At 25.9% G+C, this 20,652-nt stretch overlaps 1 protein-coding gene across 1 annotated transcript; it reads left to right on the forward strand.

Annotated features, from left to right (window-relative positions):
• The first annotated feature begins 2,616 nt into the window (after window positions 1-2,616).
• LOC113873670 lies at window positions 2,617-3,028 on the forward strand. The gene has a single exon (XM_027511913.1). It carries the CDS (start codon window positions 2,635-2,637, stop codon window positions 2,920-2,922), a length of 288 nt encoding a protein of 95 aa, XP_027367714.1. The 5' UTR covers window positions 2,617-2,634; the 3' UTR covers window positions 2,923-3,028.
• The last annotated feature ends 17,624 nt before the right edge of the window (window positions 3,029-20,652 follow it).

Raw genomic sequence — 20,652 nt, forward strand, 5'->3', positions numbered from 1 at the left:
TTAAAAATGTTACTAGATCAGTTAATTATTAACCAATGTAAAAAATCTTTTATGCACTAACTATGCAATGTTAAAAAGTGCATAGAAGATTAACTAATGGAGAAGATCCTTTATGCATTTACAATGCACTAACAAGTCAATTTATGTCGTACCGATGACTATAAAAATAAGTTAATTTTAGTATATGTTCCTGCTAGAGAAACATTAGTCTTCAAGTCTCTACTCCGAAGTGATAACGTTCTTCTGACTGTCGCTGACGTGGGGAGGGTATTTGCAAAAGGCACTCCGATACTGAAGTCAAGATATGGTGTTAAGGAATAAATATTATTTTATAATGAAAAGTCAATCATTTATCTGTACTTTTACTTTCCTTATATAACTATTGTAATGAGCTAATAGGCCTGCTAAGCCAGTCTTGATTTTTAGCTTTTTATTTAAAATAAATAATATGTTAATTATTACCCTTAATTGAGTTAATTACCTTTTAATCTTGATAAAAGATATTCAGTCAAATTAAGGCGAATAAGTACTCAGATTTTTTTTTTCTACGAGTAGAACCAAGTTGTTCCTTATCTAGTATAGAAGGATATTTATGCACTTTAAAAGGCTCGATTATCAAAGGTATTACTCATCTTTTGACGGATAGACAAGATATGTAAGGTTGCAAATAAACCACTTGTACTGATGACATACACTAGCTTGATGCCAGCAATTCTTAATGCTGAAAGCTTTCCTGGAACATGGAATGTTTCAAGATGGCAAAGGGCTGTTTGAGAGAGAGAGAGAGAGGCCTTAAAAAAATAGACTAATTATTAATTTTTTAAAATAACATAATTTTTTAGAAATTTTGTTGTAAATATAAATTTTTAAATAAATAAAATTTAAAATATATATATATATATATATATAACATGCAACTCATCGCCTAATATAATATAATGGAAGGCATATGATTAAATTTTTATGAGAATAAAAACTATAATTAAATTTAAAATTAATATAAATATTTTTAATGCGTATTTTAGGACATATGATAAAAAAGTAATAAATAATAAATTTTTATTAAAAGTTATAATATTAAGTGTTATTAATGTATTGAATTCAGTAATATTATATAATTTCTAATAAAATTTATTATATATAAATTTTATAATGTATATTTGAGCATACATTAAAAAATTAATGTAATTATTTTGATTAAATATTAGATTTATAAATTGGAAATCATATTAATAATATTATTTTTTATTATAAAAAGATATTATCATAACAGTCACATATATAATTGTCTGGCCATCAGTTTATAATTTAGTTGTATTTCCTGATTTCTTTTGTTCTGTCAATTTTGTATCTCGAAATTAAACAATTTTAAAAATTGTTGAATATTTATTGCTTGTTTTACTTATAAAATTTATAGAATTCAAGACAATACACAGGTTTACACACATGCGCGCGTAACATAGTACAATGATAAATGAAAGATCATGATCTTTAAATTTGTAAACATGTATTCGTTAAGTTATAATAATTTGGTCATTTTTATATTTGTCAACTTGATAACACACTAAAATTATCCTATGATGTTATATGACAATGGCATTAATGAGGAAGGGACAAATTTAAAATTGTCTAAAGTAATAAATATTTGTTAAATCACTTTTACCTTAAACATATTGAAAAAATAAAATATAGCTGACTTAGTATAGAAAAAAAAATTATAAAATTATCTGTATTTTTAAACTTTATTAACACTTAAACATAAAATAAAAATTTGAGTGATTCTTTTAATTTGGTTACTTTTAATAGAAAGCGTCGGTATAGTAATACATAATAATTACGTTATTAAGAAAGGTGAAAAGAAAGTTAAAAAGAGAATTCAGAAGTGATTTAAAAAGAAAGTAATAGTCATTAAAAAAACTGTTAAGATTGACATGGAGAATAGTAAAAGTGAATATATTAGAAAAGAAAAAAAAAAGGGAAAAGTGAAAAATATATAAATTTTACCTACGTGCCCTAAAAGTAAAAGATGAGGGAAATTGAAAAAGCAACTTCAAAACCCACATTTTAGCTTTTCATATATTATAATAAACATCATGTTAGTATAAATTACAATATCTGTGTGTGTATTAAAAAAGATAAATTAAAAAAGAAAATAAAAGAAATTAAAAATATATGAAGAATATAATAAAAAGATAAAAAAAATATTGTAATAGAATTTTGTCATAAAAAATTATAACTCAAAATAATTTTTAAAAAAAGAAACACTATTTGGGATTCAATTTCTAGAATGAAGAGTAATAAGCAGTGACAGCCCAGAAAACTACTTTGGCATTCATATATCCTAACGACACTACACTTAATACCTTAAGCCAAGGACAAAATTGGAGGAATGGGTCCAGCTTTTGCAAACCGATCATTGAGTGTAATATGTGTTAATCTTATCCTAGCTTCATTATATGAATCACTAGTCAAACAAGAAAATCTATATATTAACCTTGATTGAAATGCACCACCAACAATGCATTAAAAATGACACTTGTCTTTAGAAGATTGGTTCAACGACACTATAAAATGACTATGATATTGCTCGTGTATTTGCACCATCATTAGAACATTGGAAACCAAAGAGCCAAAATGTCTCCCAAATACAGGTCCCTATGCCTTATAGGAATACTAGGGATGGTCCTTATGGCCTCAACTTCCTTTGCTAATCTCCAAGATCGTCGTTTACTTTCAATGGAGAAAGCCTCTGTGATGGATACATACCATCATCATCACCACCCTCACCATCCACCTGCCACGCATAATGATCCTGCAAAAGTAGAAAACAAGCAGCCACAAGAAGAGCACACTAAGGTTGAGGATAGCCATTACAAGCCCCCCCATAAACCATGGAAGAAGCACCCCCCTTCGAGAAACTAATATAGAGAACACTCTTGTGAAATGTGATTTTATAAAGTCCTATCTTGGCCCTTGAAATAAAGGCATTTAATGTTATTTTTCATGTAATAGTGTGATAGTAGTGTCTCCTCTCATCGTTTTGGCTTTGATAAAGGAATAAAGATGTGCATGCTATGCATGCACTCACTTATACTTCCTTCTTTGCATCGCTGTGTAAACTAGTGTGACAATATGTTCTTTATGAAATAAATATTGTGTTTCTTTTATCATTCATCCTTCTTATATAAAACTTATGTTCTCTATCAAACTCCAATATTTTTGTGTATTGCAGTTCTTTCTTATTATTATGTTCTTTTTTGGATTATTACTCATCCATATTAACATTTTTATTTCTTTCACTTTTAATTTTTTTAATTATTTCGTTAAAGTTTAACCTTCATTATCGTATGATAGTTCAGTTGTATAACAATACTATAAAACTTGAGTACAACTATATTACATGCGCTTATTCACAAATTCACCTAAATAAAACATTAATTTTTTACTTTTTATAAGTATTTATAAAGAAATTTATCCAAATTGTGCCATGATAACTAGACGAGAAATCAGTGCATCCCACAAGAGAAAGAAGATTTTGATAATTATCTACCGAGGAATTGGCTGCAGCTGGAAGAGAGTTCATTCCATAATCCTCTGTAGAGGTAGGAATAGATATGCTCCCTAGAAATCTATCGTCTACACTGTGTTAGGCCTGTACAAATTACATTTATTTATACAGTACAATTAATATATAATAAATTTTACATATAAATTATCTGATTTAATAATTTAATATCATTAAATGTTGGACTCCTTTTTTTATGGGTTTTTTTTTTCAAAATTCAAAAAATGTGAATTTTTTTGCAAACTTACATAGACATAGAGTTTAAAAATAGCTAATGGCAATTTTTGGTGTAGCACAAAAATTCAAAAATAAAAAATCAGAAAAATAATAAATTTTCAAAACTCTCTGTTGACAATTTTTTAAAAAAACATTAAAATTAAAAAAAATTAAAAATCGTTAATAATAATATTTTAAAAAAATAATTAAATATTAAAAAAGTATATCAAAAGTAAAAGTTGGCGTTAGCCGTTTTTAGTTGAAAGTTAACGACGATTTTTAAAAGAAATCATATTTACATAATTTTTGTTAAAAATCTCATTTTTTTGAATTTTAAATAAAAAAATAATATATAAAAAAAGTCCTTAAATGTGGTTAGTTTTTACTAAAAATTATTATTTAAAATCATTTTTTATTATGTCATTTTTGGACATAAATTTCAAAAAATTAAAGTACAATAAATAAATAAAATACTGTAATATCAATATACATTAAAAATTACAAAAATAAATATTTTGCCACTCTCCCAAATTTTTATTTTTCTTTACTTTCGATTTCTTAAAAGCAGAAGTTAACATTTAGTCAATTTTTTTGAAAAAAATTAATTAATAAGGTCAAACTAAACCATTTTAAAAATATTTAAATTTATTAATAATAATTTGAAATATATATTTGTTGTGTTTATATTAGTTAGGTTTTTGAATCCATTATCTAACCTACCTGTAAGACACAACCAACAAGCATTATAAAATATTTAAAAAGTAATCACTGTATTGACGTCAAAGTAAGCCTAATTTATTCCAATTTATTTTCACTTTTATCTTTAGAATTTTGTTGATATTGTTCCTTTGAAATTACCAAATAAAAACTAACTATTAATTAGACACCAAGAGGTTCGTTGAGATGTAAATAAATTGAGATTTTTGTGAAATATTTAAAATTAACTCTTAATTAATGTTTGTTTTTCAAATCACTTGAAATTTTGTAAACTTCATATTGGACTTGTTTGGTGACACATTAAAAGTAAAAAGACAAAAGAATTGAATAAAGATGAGATAAAACAAAAGAATATAAAAGTTTTACACTATCTTATATTTGATGTACGTCGGAATAATAAAGCACATAATATTTTGTAGTTTTTTTAATTTAAATAATAATAAATTTAAATAATAAAATTATTCTTTGATCAAAATTAATATAATTATTATAAAAAATAATTTAACATTTTATTTTTGGAAAAATATAAGTTAACTTTTTTAAAATTTAAAAACCATTTTGTATTATATTTTGATATTATATTATAATATTTTCTTGACTTTTTTACAATTAAATTTATTTTTGTAATGTATTGTAATTGAAAAAATAAATTATAAAATAATTTAAATTATATTTAAAAATGAGTAAATTATTGTTTCATATAAAATATATATTTGTTAATAATGTATTTATAATTTTTTTATAAAAATTATAATCATATTTATTAAATTATTATTTTTATAAAATATTTTAAAAAATATGAGTAAGAAGAAAAAAATTATCATATTTCAACGGGAGGTTGTTTTATTTTATATTTTTATATTTTAATTTTTTAATTGATTTTGTTTTTAATGTTTCCTATACAAATATTAGAAAACAAAAACATAATGAAAACAATAAGATAATTTTGTATATAAAATAAAAATATATAACATTTCTGGAAATCAAACAGTACTAATTCATTACACTCTCAGTAAGAATTTAAACTGTCAAAATAGGATATCATAATAATAATAAAATAAATCATTATATCATATTGCTCAAACAAATACTAAGAATATAATATAATATAATTTTATTTATTATATTTATTTAAACATTATAATTTTAATAGTTATCATCGTATATTCATAATATTTACATAATTTTAAATTTTAAGAATTGTATTTTAAATAAATTATAATAATTTTTGATTTAAATGCTTTTTAAGTCTTTATATAAAAAGTATCATTTTGATTTGATCTCAATACAAAAATTTTATAATTAAGTCTCTGAATGAAAAATAATTTTCAGATAGCCCCCACCGTTATTTTAATTTTTAAATTTTAAGAGTTATATTTTAAATAAATATTTTTAATATTTTATTATAAATATTTAATTTTTTTAATAAAAATTAATTTATAACATTAAAAATATTTTTTAGATAAAATTATATTTTATTATTACGTTAATTTATTTTTTAACATAACAATGCTTATTAAATATAAAAATAATAAATAAAACTTTATCCAAAGCCTATTAGTAATAAATTAATGAATCAAATTCAAATTTTAAATCAAAGCAAAGCAAACTCGAAATTTAAATTTAAATGAACGAGTTAAATATAAATACATTTTTTCATTAATTAAACTTGAATTTGAGATATTCTAATTCACCTTATTAATGTCGAACAAGCTTCTTTTTCACTTCTATTAGTGTTTGAGATGGCTTTGTGTAGAGCTTGTCTGCTAGTGAGAGTAAGTAGAGAAAGTGAGGTTACGTGTCTTGTCAACCCTGCTTCCAAACAAATTTGCTAACTTCTCGTTCCATTGTTTTGAAATTTCTTCAAAACGACTTCGAGAATGCACTGTGCTTGTGTTACAAGTTATCTTTTCCTATCTGCACATACCCGTTGTTATAAATATCCACGGCCAATAATCATTAATTACATTTTTTACCAATTTTAAAATAATATTATATGATTTTAACATATTTTTTATTATTTATAAAAATTATTAAAGTCTCGCATAAAAATTTCTTAATATTAAAAAAATATGTTAAGCCTGATATCTAAATCGTGCTGGACAACATTTTTCATTTTCATGAACGTGTGCGATTATGTAATTACAAATGAACTACGCTTCAATGGTAGTTGCTGTCAACCACGATTTAAAATTATGATTAGAATATAGGTTGTATAAAATGATACATATGTACTAATTTGGATTGATTTTTTTAATATCAAAGGATTACTATCAAAATTATGTTAATAGATGCTTAAAATACTTCTTTTAAAAACCTAAGCAATTACAAAAAGATAGATTTGTTCCCACTCTTTCTCATCAAAGTTGAACTTTTCAAGAATTAGGGATAAAAAAACAAATCAGTTTGTCCTAACCCGTCTAAATATGAACTAGTTTGAGTCTGTCCCATTTAAAAAATAGACTAAATTTTTTAACCTGGCTCATTTATGAGTACACTGTTAAACTAATGGACTAGTTCAAAAAAATCAAAAAATAAAAATAATTTTAAAAAAATCAGTAGGTCATTTAATTAATGAATCAGTTTACTAAAAAGTAACAAAAAAATTATAATAAATAATAAAAAATATTTAAAAATATTTTTATATTAATAAAAAATTATTTTTAAAATTTTTAAAATAAAAAAATTGACTCGCCAGATCAATTCGTTTCAGCTCACTATTAACTCGCATTTTAACGGATTAAAAGAGATGAGCTAAACGGGCCATTGAGTCTAAACTACTTAATCTAGCATGCTAAATTTAGTGAGTTAAATGGGTTGGCTTATCAGACCAAGTCCATTTTGACAACTCTATCAAAAATATTAAAATCTATAATAATTATAAATTCTCCAATATAATGGATATGATAACTTTTTAAGTTATGAATATATTAAATATATTTTAAAATAAAATAATCCTAACAGGCACAAAGTATTAGTGTTTGGCTCATTTTTTAGAAATTATTTTCTTTTTAAATATAGAAGCTGAATCAAACACAATTATTAGGAAAACTATTAAAATGAGAGTATTTAAAAAAATGGGAGCAAACCTAAACAAAACTTTTAGAAAAAAAAAAAAGAGTTAGTTCTTTCTCGTGTGATATTCAAGATCTCAAGACTCAATAATAAATTCATTTCTTTTAAAAATAAATTTAAAAATAACTTTTAAGCTAAAGTATATAAAATGATCGAACGGATTTTAACTTACCATTACCCCATGCATTTGATACTCACCGGAAAAATGTCTCGTTTATTCTTTTTCTTTCTTTCCTTCTTTGTGTTATGTTTTTACGATCTTAAAACAAAAGGTGTTAGAAAAATATTTTTCCAAAAAAGACTTGGATGATATAATATTTTTCATCTAATTCAGCTTTTATTGAAAAAGTTTTTTTTGTTATTTTTTATTTATTTTTCACATCGCTTAACGTTTTACAGTGGTAGGAATGTAATTCAAAGGTGTTAAAAGAGTAATATGATATCATCATTTTTATATAATTATCGCACGGAGTCAGAACCGATAGACGCGCGAATTTTAAAAAATACTGATTAAAATCTTTAAGTTGCCCATCAAAATTTATTAAAAAAAAATTTAAATAATTTTTAAAAAATAAAATGATTTTTATTTTAAAAGACTAAGTATTAGCACCTTAATGATTACTTTTAATTAATAATGTAAATTTATTATAATGTTAAAAATACTTATTTAATCTATAAATTTTATTATTTTATTCTTATAAGAAGATAACTTATTAATTTAAAATATTTATTGATATTTTAAAAATAAAAAAAATTATTTTATCTCAATGATTTTATTCTTTCTCCCACATATTCCAAGTGTATTAAAAATTAAAAGTCATATAATTCTACAAGTTTTGAAATAGTATGCAACGAGCTTCATCATCTCTTTCAGCTTGATTATTGAAACAATCAAGATTACTACTTGACATAAGACTAGCAATATTGTATGTCACTTCTAAAAGTGCATTATTTGAGAGTTGGAACAAAACAGAAAGAAAATAAGTAATTAAATTCAAATAATAAGAAGGAAAGACAAAAAGAATATTACTAAAATTCAAGATAAATTTCATTTATAACATAGCTAAAAGAAATATGTGTTTTAATTTTCAAAATATATTTGTGACCTCTAATTAAAAAAAAGAGTAAGTTTCATTCACAAAATAATTCATATACTAATCTTTTGAAAATATCTTAAAACTTTTGATAAAGCAATACGATTGACTTCACATAATTATTTAGAATGGACATAAAAAATTATAAAGAGTTCCGTGATTTTTGTTGTTAATGAGCAAACATGATGTAAGCTATCAACTTCTTTTTCAAGTACAATCTTATCAGTAGGAGCCATTGGATCTTAAAACTCAAATTCGATGCTTCAAAAGCTCTTTAAGAGATCATAGACGAAGACCTTTTATTCTTAAGTTCTTTGCTCTTCATCCTAATAAAGATATTATTATTTTCAAAGCAACTCACTTATACTAACTGTTTGCCTAACAGATCTTGTAGGATTTGTTTGATAATTTTTACATTTCTTTAATGGAGTGATCTACATTGGAGTGTACCTCACATATGCTTTCTTCAAAAGCAAGTCTTTTAATCAAGCTAGCCTTGCATAACTTAACAAAAATATTCTTTTACGAGTGTTTAGCATATTCAACCTTTCTTTATAGAACATAGGATGATTCTTCTTCAAAGATGGTCATGAATGATCTATCATCCTCTGGTGGAATATTATTCTTAGTATTTAGATTATCTTCCTTGAAACTTTGGCATTTAGCATTAATAAGGTCTTACATTTTGAATTTAAGAGATTTACAATTTTTTATTGAATCACCAACAGCATCATGATTGTCATATTTAAAATTTGGATCATACCTCCTTAGATAAAGTAAGCCTATCGACTTTATTAGGCAAGGTATTACTAGAGTTTGGAATAGGGGAGGTAATAGTTATGTGCAAAAATTCTATAAATATGGTTAAACTGGAATGATTTTCTATCTTGGTTATTAAGAAGTTTAGTTTGTTTAGTGTTAAGATTTTGGTTTCATTGATTAAGTTTGGATAGTTTTACGAGAGATACTACTGATAAATGAGGTGTTGTTGATTGGTAGGGTTTGTAACACTCTAAATTTTTGCATTCGTATAATGTATATTTCCTTACTAATAATTTAAGATAAAATACAAATTTACTTATAATGGATTTTATTATAGCAAATTTACAAAGTTCTCTTTTGAATAAACGTATTTAAATAAGAATTTTGAACTTTGCAACACTAACAAAACAACAATAATAAATTAAGGAGAGAATAAATAAATATCACAACTAAAATTTCAGTATTCTCAATAGAAAACCTGAATATGCATTACATACATCAAATATATACAAATTTACAAATTGTTTGTCAAAATATATGGGAATTAAAATAATATTTATATAACCAAAATAATTACATAATATATATGCAAAATTAAGCCCCAGAACAGTCTCAAACAGAACCCAACACTAAAGATCAGTCTTATTCATCAACCTCGTGCCAACTTTCTATCTCGGCCAAATCCTTCGAATCCAGATCATCATCTGATCCCAGATAATCCCAGATAGCGATCGCCTGAATCAGCTATGACCTCTGTGCCAGTAAAGTGCTCAAAGGTCCATCTGGATGGTCTTCCGTGGTGGTTGTGGTCGTGATAGGTAGATAGATAAGTGAAGGTTGCTAAAGTTCTAACAGTACCTTTATACATATAGATACATAAAGTCTGTTGTATTCTATTCTTAGGAAATAAAAAAGAATACTACAAAAGAAATCAATTTCTAAAAAAATTCCTAGGTTCGTACTTCACAAGAACAACAAATTTAAAATAACATACTCTTTGAAATTCATTAAATACAAAATTAAGCCTATTTGTACTGATCTATCTATTAATTTAACTCTTCCCTGAGGTTCCGTCATCTTGTTTTCTTGAAAATATTAGTAAGAATGAGCGTCTATTTTATCCTTTTCCAAACATTATATCACAAAATCATAGTTTATATTAAAAATGCAATATATTCATTTTCACACTAAATTCACATGGAAAACATATTCAAACACACATCATTCACAATTGATTATCTATTATCCATCCTCTCATCCAATACACACTCCTAATGCACTATGATCATAGATATCGATGCCTCCAGTATTTCTTGAGGTCTTACTCAATTAGATAAATAGTCACCAGTTAGTCCATGTACACAGATACAACATGTACAATAATCGGGCCCTTTAACAAAGGCATAGTCAGAAGTCTAGTCAGGAAACGAGTGTGAGGCCATGTGACACATTCGTCTCAGAAAGAGTGTGTACACATACGCAAATGTCGCTCACCACCCTACATTTTTCTAAGATTTTCATCGTCTCCGAACTCTATACCCTAGTGTATCTCTGTAACTATTTACACTAGATTCAATCCATATTCGACTCTTAAAGTCATTCTCAGACTTATCTTTTTTTTCTGCTTATAAAATTGTGCTTAGTAAAGTACTTCCAGACTAAATTCATTCCAATTCACTCTACTTATATCCTTATTAATGTAGTTACAATTATTACATCTTTTAGATTAGTCTCATACTTTATCTTATCATCTCACTCAAACATATTCCACAAAATCACATAATAATCACTCAGCAAGTTTAATCATATTTCACATCAAATACTCATCATGTAATGCATATACCAATCATTTAGTCTAAACAACCAATCAGTCCAAACAATCAAACAAACATCTTTTCATTCATTATTCACACAATATATATCTCAACCACATATTCTCGTAAAATGTTCATGTAACAATGCTCTATGAGCACAAAATAAATACTATAATATAATGATAAAATAGAGCCCTCCTTACTTCAAAGACGAGTTTACAGAGAGATGTTGAAAAGGATCAAGGGTCAACTATGGAAGTTTTTCTGAATACCAAGAGATATCCATAGCGAATAGAAACATGAAAAATGATAAGAGAAAATGAAGTTTAATCTGAAGAAACTTTCTTGGAGTTGTTTAGATTCAATGTCCAAGCTTGAATTTGAAGAGAAATCGAAGTTTCTGAGACTTTTATCTAGACAATAGAAAAGAGAGTTCAAAGAAAACTAAGAGAGGAATGTGAGTTTAGAATGAAATAAAATTTTCATGCTAGAAATCTCTTAAATACCCCTCAGTTCTGCGCGCTCTCACTTGAATGATAGGTATCTCGCCTAAGCGAGATATGTAGATAGTGGTCTTGCACACTATTTTCTGATATGCTCACTTAAGCAAGCTCCATCTCGCCTAAGTGAGATGGTGTCCAGAGAACATGATATTTCTCCTATGAGTCCTTGCCTGAGCGACCTATCTCGCCTGGACATGATCCCAGCTCGCCTGAGCGAGATTACTCTTGCCTAGGCGAGGTGATAGTTGGGCTGAATTTATCCTATCTCGCTTTAGCGAGAAGCATCTCACTTGAGCAAGATAGCCCTGCAACATTGTATTCCTGCACACTCAATCTCGCGCCTGGGCGACATTTACCTCGCTTGAGCGAGATCTCCTACACCAAAATTCTTCCAAAAATCCTCTATATTCTTTTCTAAATGTACTATAATACTACTTAATATTAAATAAAACATAAATTACAAAAAAAATAAAAAGAGGGTGTTACAAAGCTGGAGGTAAGGATTTTGTGAAATGTTAGTAACATATGAATATTGTATTTAAGAAATTGATAATATTGGTTGGAACTAAGACAATATTGATAAAGTTACAATTAAGATAATATTTAACCTTATTTTAATATTTTTTATAAGTTAATTTACTAAATTTCACTTAAAATGTTATCTAAAATTGCAAATTATATCATTGTGTTATTCAAGTTATTAAATAATTATCATTTTTAAGAAATTTTATTATAAATTAAACTAATTATTACTTTTTCTATTTTATATGATAGTTTAGAATGAAGAATATCTTAACATAAGGCAATATAATACAAAATCTAAGAGTTAGACAAAATAAAGTTGAGTGTTTTAATGCTCAATTATAAAATAATAGCGCTTCAACAAATAGATTGAACATTCCAATGCGTAGATTTGAACAACTTAAAAATTAGTGCATGTTCCAACACCCATGAAGACTAGTATCCCTTCTAATGCCTACAAGAACACTAGCTTTCTTTATAAATTAACGAATAAAGGCTTTTAAACATCTCAACGTCCATTCTAGCCTAACAAAACTTTGAAATCTATAAATAGATATTATGAGAACCAATTTTTTTAGAGAAAATCTAAGATAACATCACATATATCAAAATATAGACAATTAGATAGTTTTTCCTTTTATTTTCATTTTTTGTGGAAGCTTGGGAGACTTTTTTATATTTTTCTAAATTCTTTATGAAGTTTTCTTTTATCATCATTATTGTATTATTTTTTTGTTCATATGTGTATCTAAATTATTGTAGGATGGATTCTAAGTTAAATTTTATATAATTCTTTGATAGTTGAATTTAATTCATATTTTCAAGAACTTTGCAAATAATTTCTCCTATTCTTAATGCTGCAATTGATTTAGGTCATTTGTATGATTGCATCAAAGGTTTATTGTTCATATTTGAAGTAAGTCTTCCCGATAGACAGGGGGATGAATAGACATTGTGGTTGTTAACATTTCTTGTTGCAAATGTTATTCTTAGTTGAATTTCACTCAGATATCAAGTTCTTAAAACTAGGAATTAGGGTAGCATGCTAATACATCACAATTTAAAACATGCAAAAATGACTAGTAAACTAGATTGAATTTGTTTCTGTTTTGATTTTGCATGAGAAATTGTATAATTTCACTTATGCAGCTAATGCTTCCTTTGGTTGAATTGACACTACAGCAAAATAATTATTTGATGACTATTTTTAGTGATTGAAAATTTGTAGTCATTATAGTGACTAATTTAGATACCGAATAAATCATTAATAATGATAATTATGTTTTGTCTTTTAACAACTTAAATAAAGACCGATTTTCCTAAAAATTTTATGACCGATTTATCTGTTTCTACTAGTGGCAAATTTAGAGACTGATTTAAGATAAATTTTAAAAATATTTATTAATTAATTTAGTGACTAAATTAGAGACCAATTTTTTTTAAAATTATATACTAAAATATTTAGTCAATATAAATAGCCAATTTAAAAACTGATTTTTTAAATAGTAAAATAAAAATAAAATAATAGTAGTGATGACTCAGTAACTATTTTTTTAAAATTAGTGATTAATTTTTTTTGTCATTATTAGTGACTGATTTATGATTCATTATACTAAAATTTTATTAATCAACATGGTGATTAATTTAGCGAACAATTTTCTTAGATAATTAGCAACTGATTTATCAATCACTAATAGTGACGGATTAAGAGATTGACATATGATTTATTAAAATAAAAATAAAAAATAAATTTATTAATTATCATAATAAATAAATTAGTAGCTAATTGTATAATAAATTAACAAATTAAATTTTTTATTTCATTATTTATTTAATATTATTTATTATTAAATTTTATTTATTAAAAAATATAATTTTTATTTTATACTTCATAATTTGTATTATTTAAAATAGCTATACAATTTTTTTTTATTAATTAATAAAATCACACCGATTTTATTTTTTTTCTTAAAGAATCTTAATTTTTCTATTTTATTTTATTAAAACATCAATCTTAATTATGAATAAAAATTTTTAATCTGTGAATTATTTCACTTAATAAAAAGTCATATATTAACTTTTTTTATTGATACAAACAAATGTTAAAAAAATTAAAAATATTTTTTTTTTTGTAAAAACTCATTATTTTTATAAAAATATTTATTATAATAAAATAAATAATTTAATATATGCAATTTTAAATAAAGTAAGACAACTAATTCAAGAAAAATAATCAAATAAAAATGTAATTAATATAGTACAATATATCAATAAAATATTTTAATACAATTAATCAATAAAATATTGAAGTAATTATTATTCAAGTATCCAATAATTTAGAACCAAAATTATAATTAAAGTTAAAACTATTTTAATTTTTTTTTTTTACATTTGTATTATTTGAATATCCGATAAAATAGAATAAAATTATAATTAAAGTTAAATAAATAAATCAAAATTGTCGCTCTTACTACTACTTTATCTCCTAGGACATCTCTAATCACTCCACTGTGTAACCATATACTTTTAGTCTATCTACTCATCGTGGAGTCTAACAAATACAAAATTCTCCACAGAGTTTTCAATCTTCTATTCCTTCAACACATATAGAAGGTTCACCTAGATCAAGTGAAACTCATAAAGTATCAGAGAAGCAAAGTAGTAGTACCAAGCTAATTTTATACCTTGATGGACAAGGATAAATGGTAACTTTTAAGTTATTCTAATATGTTGAATAAACTTGTAACTATTTTTATATAATATTTGTTGCAGATTCTTACTTTCGCACCTTGCAACTAATGGTATAACTGATATATTCAAAAGTCGTTACACTGATCTATGGCCATCATGAAAGAAGGTGTCATCTTTGATAAGAGACATGTGGTTTGCAAAGTTTATAGTAAGTGTCTTATATGAATTATTATGTTTTAAATTTGATGTTTGTATTTGTTCTAATTTGTTGTTCATATTTTATTATTATAGAAAAAATTTTCTATTTGTGTTAGACGACAGATAAGCAAGAAGAAATTTTAAAATATGAGGTGCAATATTATTGAAAAATTCTCTTAACAAAGTCCGTGCTAATATAAATAAACCAAATTAGCTTGGAGATCACGTTTGGGATAGACTATGTGAACATTGGAGAAGTGAACAATTTAAGAAAAAAAGCACATAAGCAAAAACAAATCAAGCATCTGATTGTGGAGGATTTAGAGGGTCACTCTACACTAGTGGTTCCATTACGACTTAGCTAATTTGGTTAGTTTTGTCTTTATACTTTTAAACTTTATTATAAAATTTGGTATCATGTAGTAATTTGTATTTTATCTCTATACACACTTTGTATTAATGTGTTATTATATTTGTCTTAGACAAAGTTAATTGGAAATGCTCCTACTCCATCAGAGTTATTTCGTCACACACACCAACACAAGAAGGATAAGACGTGGGTGGATAAGAAATCAGTGCATATTGATGTAAGTCACACTTTTGTGTAATTGAAAATTGTTTTTTTATGATTTTAAGGCTTTTATCTTATATTATTGTTTCTAACAAGCAGAATTTACACGCACATGGGAGGAAGCGATGCAAATATCATCTTCTCAAGGAACCCCTCCACCGAGTGAGTTAGATGTATGGCATGAGGTAGCTGGAACAAAAAAGGAAAAGTATATGGCCTTGGATTGAAGTCCACTTTTGTATATGGGAGACCTTTTTATCATGGTTCAAGTTCATCATTCAAGTGGGTACAAAGAGAGGAACTTCAAGAATTGAAAAAGATATTAGAAAAAGTTCAAACTGAAAGGGATGACCTTGATACTAGGGTGGCAAATACTGAGAAAGATATTCAATTAAATAACCAATTGTTATGAAAAATTATGGAAAAGATAAACTTCCAACCTTCTGGTTTACAATCAATGCAACCTATTTGTCAAGAAGCAACAAATGGAGAGTCAGAATCAGAGTCAGAATGAAATATTTAATGTTTGTTACCTTATATTACTTGACATATCTTTTTCTATTGTGTATTGAGTTAGAGACTTATGTAATGTGTATGTAATGAGAGACTTTAACAATTTGTATTTTGTTTCAGAGATTTATTATGTATTATTGTGTATACTAAAAGATGTCTATCATATTTGAAAAACAACAATTATTATTGATGATATATCTATGCCTATCAGGTTCAATTATGATTAATCAGTTCACATATTTTAAAATTAATATTATATTATTAGTGACTGATTTTGACAGTAAAAATCATTCTCTACATCATTTTCAAATTGATTGCTAAATCAGTCTCTAAAATCTGTCACTAATTCAGTTTCTAAAGTCAGTCACTAGATCAGTCTCTAATTTTAGTCACTAGATCCGTCTCTAAAGTCAGTCACTAAATTCATCTCTATTGTTTGTCACTAATTCTGTCACAAAATTAGTCTCTAAAATCAGTTTCTAAAGTCGGTTATTAAATTCATGACTAAAGTCCATCACTAATTCGGTCTCTAAATTATTAGTCGCTAAATTTGTCATTAACCATTAGCCACCATACATTTAGCGACCCAACAATATCCGTCAGAAAATTGATCACTAAGTAGTTTAGCAACCAAATTTTTTTAAATAAGTTGCAAATAATTATTTTTCTTGTAGTGTGAGAGTGTTATTCGCAATAGACACATTGATCTTACACTCAGACTTGAAGTGAAGTTTAATTGTTTTTCTGATTGCCTAGATAGAGCGGTTACGGTTTCAATGTGGTCACTGTTATTATGATCATGCAATGATTGTAGAATATTGAACCGGATATATATGCATGAAGTGATATAAAAAAGAATTCATATGTATTTTCTATTTATGTGATTATAACTGTGCTATGTTGTGTTGTGTTATTTATTGCATTTATTTTGCATTATTCTATATTTAATCTTCCAAAGTTAATCCATTCAATTATTAAATATATTTTGGTTCATCTTTAATAATGTCGCAACTCAAGAATCACAACAGTATGACAAAAATAATTTGAGAAAAAAATATTTTAAGAATAAAAATGTTTTTTAAGAGAATTAGAGGAGTGTGATAAATGTATAAATTGCGTAATTTTATATGATGACTTGAACACTTTTCATATTAAGTGTTTAGATTTTTTAGTTAAAATTTCCCTAAACTTAGAATTTTTACAATTACTTGTATATTTGAGAAGAAGAATGCAAATTTAAGTGTTTTGATTCTTTTTTGATATATTTTGCAATCGGAATAAGAAGACAAATATTACTCAAAGTTGAAAAAATTTGAAAAATTAAGCAAGAGGCACAAAAAGTATGAAGTTGAAGAAAAGAAAGCTTCAGGAGGTCTCTTGTTGTAACGAGACACCCTCGCTGCAGCAAAAATTGATAATTTTAGAAGAGTGGATCATTGCTCCTCTCACTATAGTGAGAATGTGTCACTGTAGCGAGAAATATGTAGCTACAACAAAAGGTGTAACATCCTTATTTTGTTAAATATGATAAAGAAATAGTTTTGTAGTTAAGAAAGCAGAATTAAATTAAATCCATTTCTAAATCAATATAATATGTGAAATTATAAAATATTTTACTTATTATTACTCAAATTCACAAAAATTAAATACAAAGTAATAACATCATTGAAATAACTTCAATATATACATATATTGTTCTGGAAAATTTATAAGAGTTTAATATTTACAAAAGTTACATTAAAATACATCAAAATACATTGCAACTCTTTTACAACATTTACTAAATTACAAAATATAACAACTCCTAATGAGCAGGCTATCCACCAAAAGACCAAAGAGACATTAGTCATACCCGTGTTATCCTTCTATGATCGCCATATCGTTGGAGTCGAGATCGTCATTTGATTCGAGATATAGATCGTCTGACTCTGTAGTAACTTGTGTACGAGTAATCCGCTCAAACGTCCACCAAGATGGTCTTCCAAGATAATCGTGATCATAGTATGTAAACAAGTATGTTAAGGCTGCTGGGTTCCACGGTGCCAGGAAATATATATACACAAAGGGTATGATGTATTCTACTTATAGGGAAATCAAAAGGAATGCAATAGGATAGTTCCATTTCCATCATAATAATATCCCTAGACACATCATTAACATGTACAATAATTTTAAAATAACATAATCTCTGATATTCGTTAAATATATAACTAAGTCTATTGATTATAAAATTATCTACAAGCCTAATCCTTTTTGTGGGTGTTGTCATCTTAACCTCCTGGATGTAAGGATGAGTCTCTATTTTTATTACTAAGCATGCATTTACAAATAAATCAATGATACAAATAAAGAAATAATACAATCATCATATAGTAAGATCATCAATTATTTAACTTATTCTACTTACGTCTATTAATACTTAAAATTTTCATTTCTCACTTTCACTACCCTTAGGATTCCTAGAGGTCTTCCTTAACATAGATAGTTGTTGGATAGCCGCAGCTACACGGATACAACGTGTGCTGATCTAGCCCCTTTTAGCAAAAGTATGGTCAGAAGTATCAGTCAAGAAACGAATGTGAGGCCTATGGTAATCCTACTCTCATTCATTTTATGCAATTCAAGAGGAGCATCCATCACCCTCATTTCCCCAAGACTTCTCAATTGTTCCCATCTTTCACACTCCCAGTGTACTTCTAAACTATCCATACTTATCCTTATCATATTCCTTCTTCATTTTATTTCTCTTTTCATATTTACTATCTCATCTCTCTATATTTTACTCTAGTTCATTAGTACATCATACATCAATCAATTATTACCGAGAGTAGGTCACCCTCAGACTCAGTCCATCGTGCATATACACTCAGAATAAGAACTATATACATCATCAAACACCACACATATGCTTCAAACATAACAAAAACATGTTCTTATCCAACATATACTCAAATTAAACATTTCATTACAACATTTTTATGAATACAAATACACTATTTTCTTAGTAACAAGATAAAGCTCTCCTTACCTTAAAAGACAAGTTTGGTGAAAAAGAATGAGAAAAGGATGGTTCATGGACCAAGATAGTTCTACAATTTTACTACATTTTACATCATTGTTTTACATTATAATTGTCACTCAAATTTTATGAAAACCATCAATCAATTTTACTATATATAACCCAATCAATTATTATCTTAATAATTAATATATTTTAAATTACTCTCTGAGAACGATATCTCAGTACTCCACCGGTTATTAATCGCAATAGACCCGATACACTTGCCGTATTTTTAAGGAAAAATCCTAATAGTGTGCCACCAAAGTTAATTAAATAAAAACTTTTAGAATGTTATAATCTTTGAAACAAAAAATAATTTCGGTATTCGTTTACGTCTAAAGAAGTTACTAGCACCCTACAATGTCTTTTTAAATAATTGTTACCTTAAATTAATTGTGTAAATTTATTTTAATTTTAAAAATATTTATTTAACCCCTAAATAGTAAGCGTTGTTATTTTATTTTTAAAGAAATCAAATTTATTTATTGAAATAGTAATTGGTATCTTAAGAAAGGAAAAAAATTATTTTGAAAATTGTTTTGACTCAACAAGTCCTGTTCCCGCTCCTACATATTCCCACATGCAACGGAGAACTCAAAGTCATGTAATTTTATCATGAAAATTTTAAAGTCAGTTGATTAAAATTAAACTTAGTGAAAAAAAGTTTATTTTGAGATTAAAATTATTTTCGTAAGATTATAATATTTACAATACAAGATAATGCAATTATACATGTATCCTATTGTAAACAATATAGAAGGCGAAGAGAGATCATATAGCTATATTGCAAATTGCTATTTAATAATTCAAAAAAATATTTTTGTTTGTAAATATAAAAAAAAGGTTTGAATTTATACCTGAATTTGAAGATTCACATTGAAAGAGAATTTAAGATAGCGTAAACTATACATAAATCCTTTGTAATTTATTGGACAATCGAAGACAATGTAAATTATAAATCAATGTTGCAAAAATTTGTGATAGACGATGTCGAGTCACTATCAAAACAACTAAGTTTTCTAAAGATTTTGTAATATAAGGCCAAACCTAGGTCGATTCACAGATACACATTCTCAATCAAATTCAATTTTAAGTTTTCTTTTAAAAAAGTAAATAAGGTTTTTGGGGTTTTGAAAATTGTAAATTAATCAAATTAAATTACAAACATAGTTAAAGTGAGTAAAAATGAATTAACAAACATCAATCCACAGAATACCAATTGCATGTAACTCTAGCTATCACAGTATATAAAGATTTAAATCCACGTTTGAATAATCACCCAATTCAATTATTTATTCAATCGAATAACTTAGTTGAATAGCGTTACACATTAAATCAAATAATCATTTA

The sequence above is a fragment of the Abrus precatorius genome, unplaced genomic scaffold (assembly GCF_003935025.1).
Source record: "Abrus precatorius isolate BTA unplaced genomic scaffold, Abrus_2018 Scaffold7, whole genome shotgun sequence".
Taxonomy (NCBI): Eukaryota; Viridiplantae; Streptophyta; class Magnoliopsida; order Fabales; family Fabaceae; genus Abrus; species Abrus precatorius.

Bases quoted from the DNA above. Each gene is read 5' to 3' on its own strand.
- LOC113873670 (XM_027511913.1), top strand. From the start codon at position 2,635: ATGTCTCCCAAATACAGGTCCCTATGCCTTATAGGAATACTAGGGATG.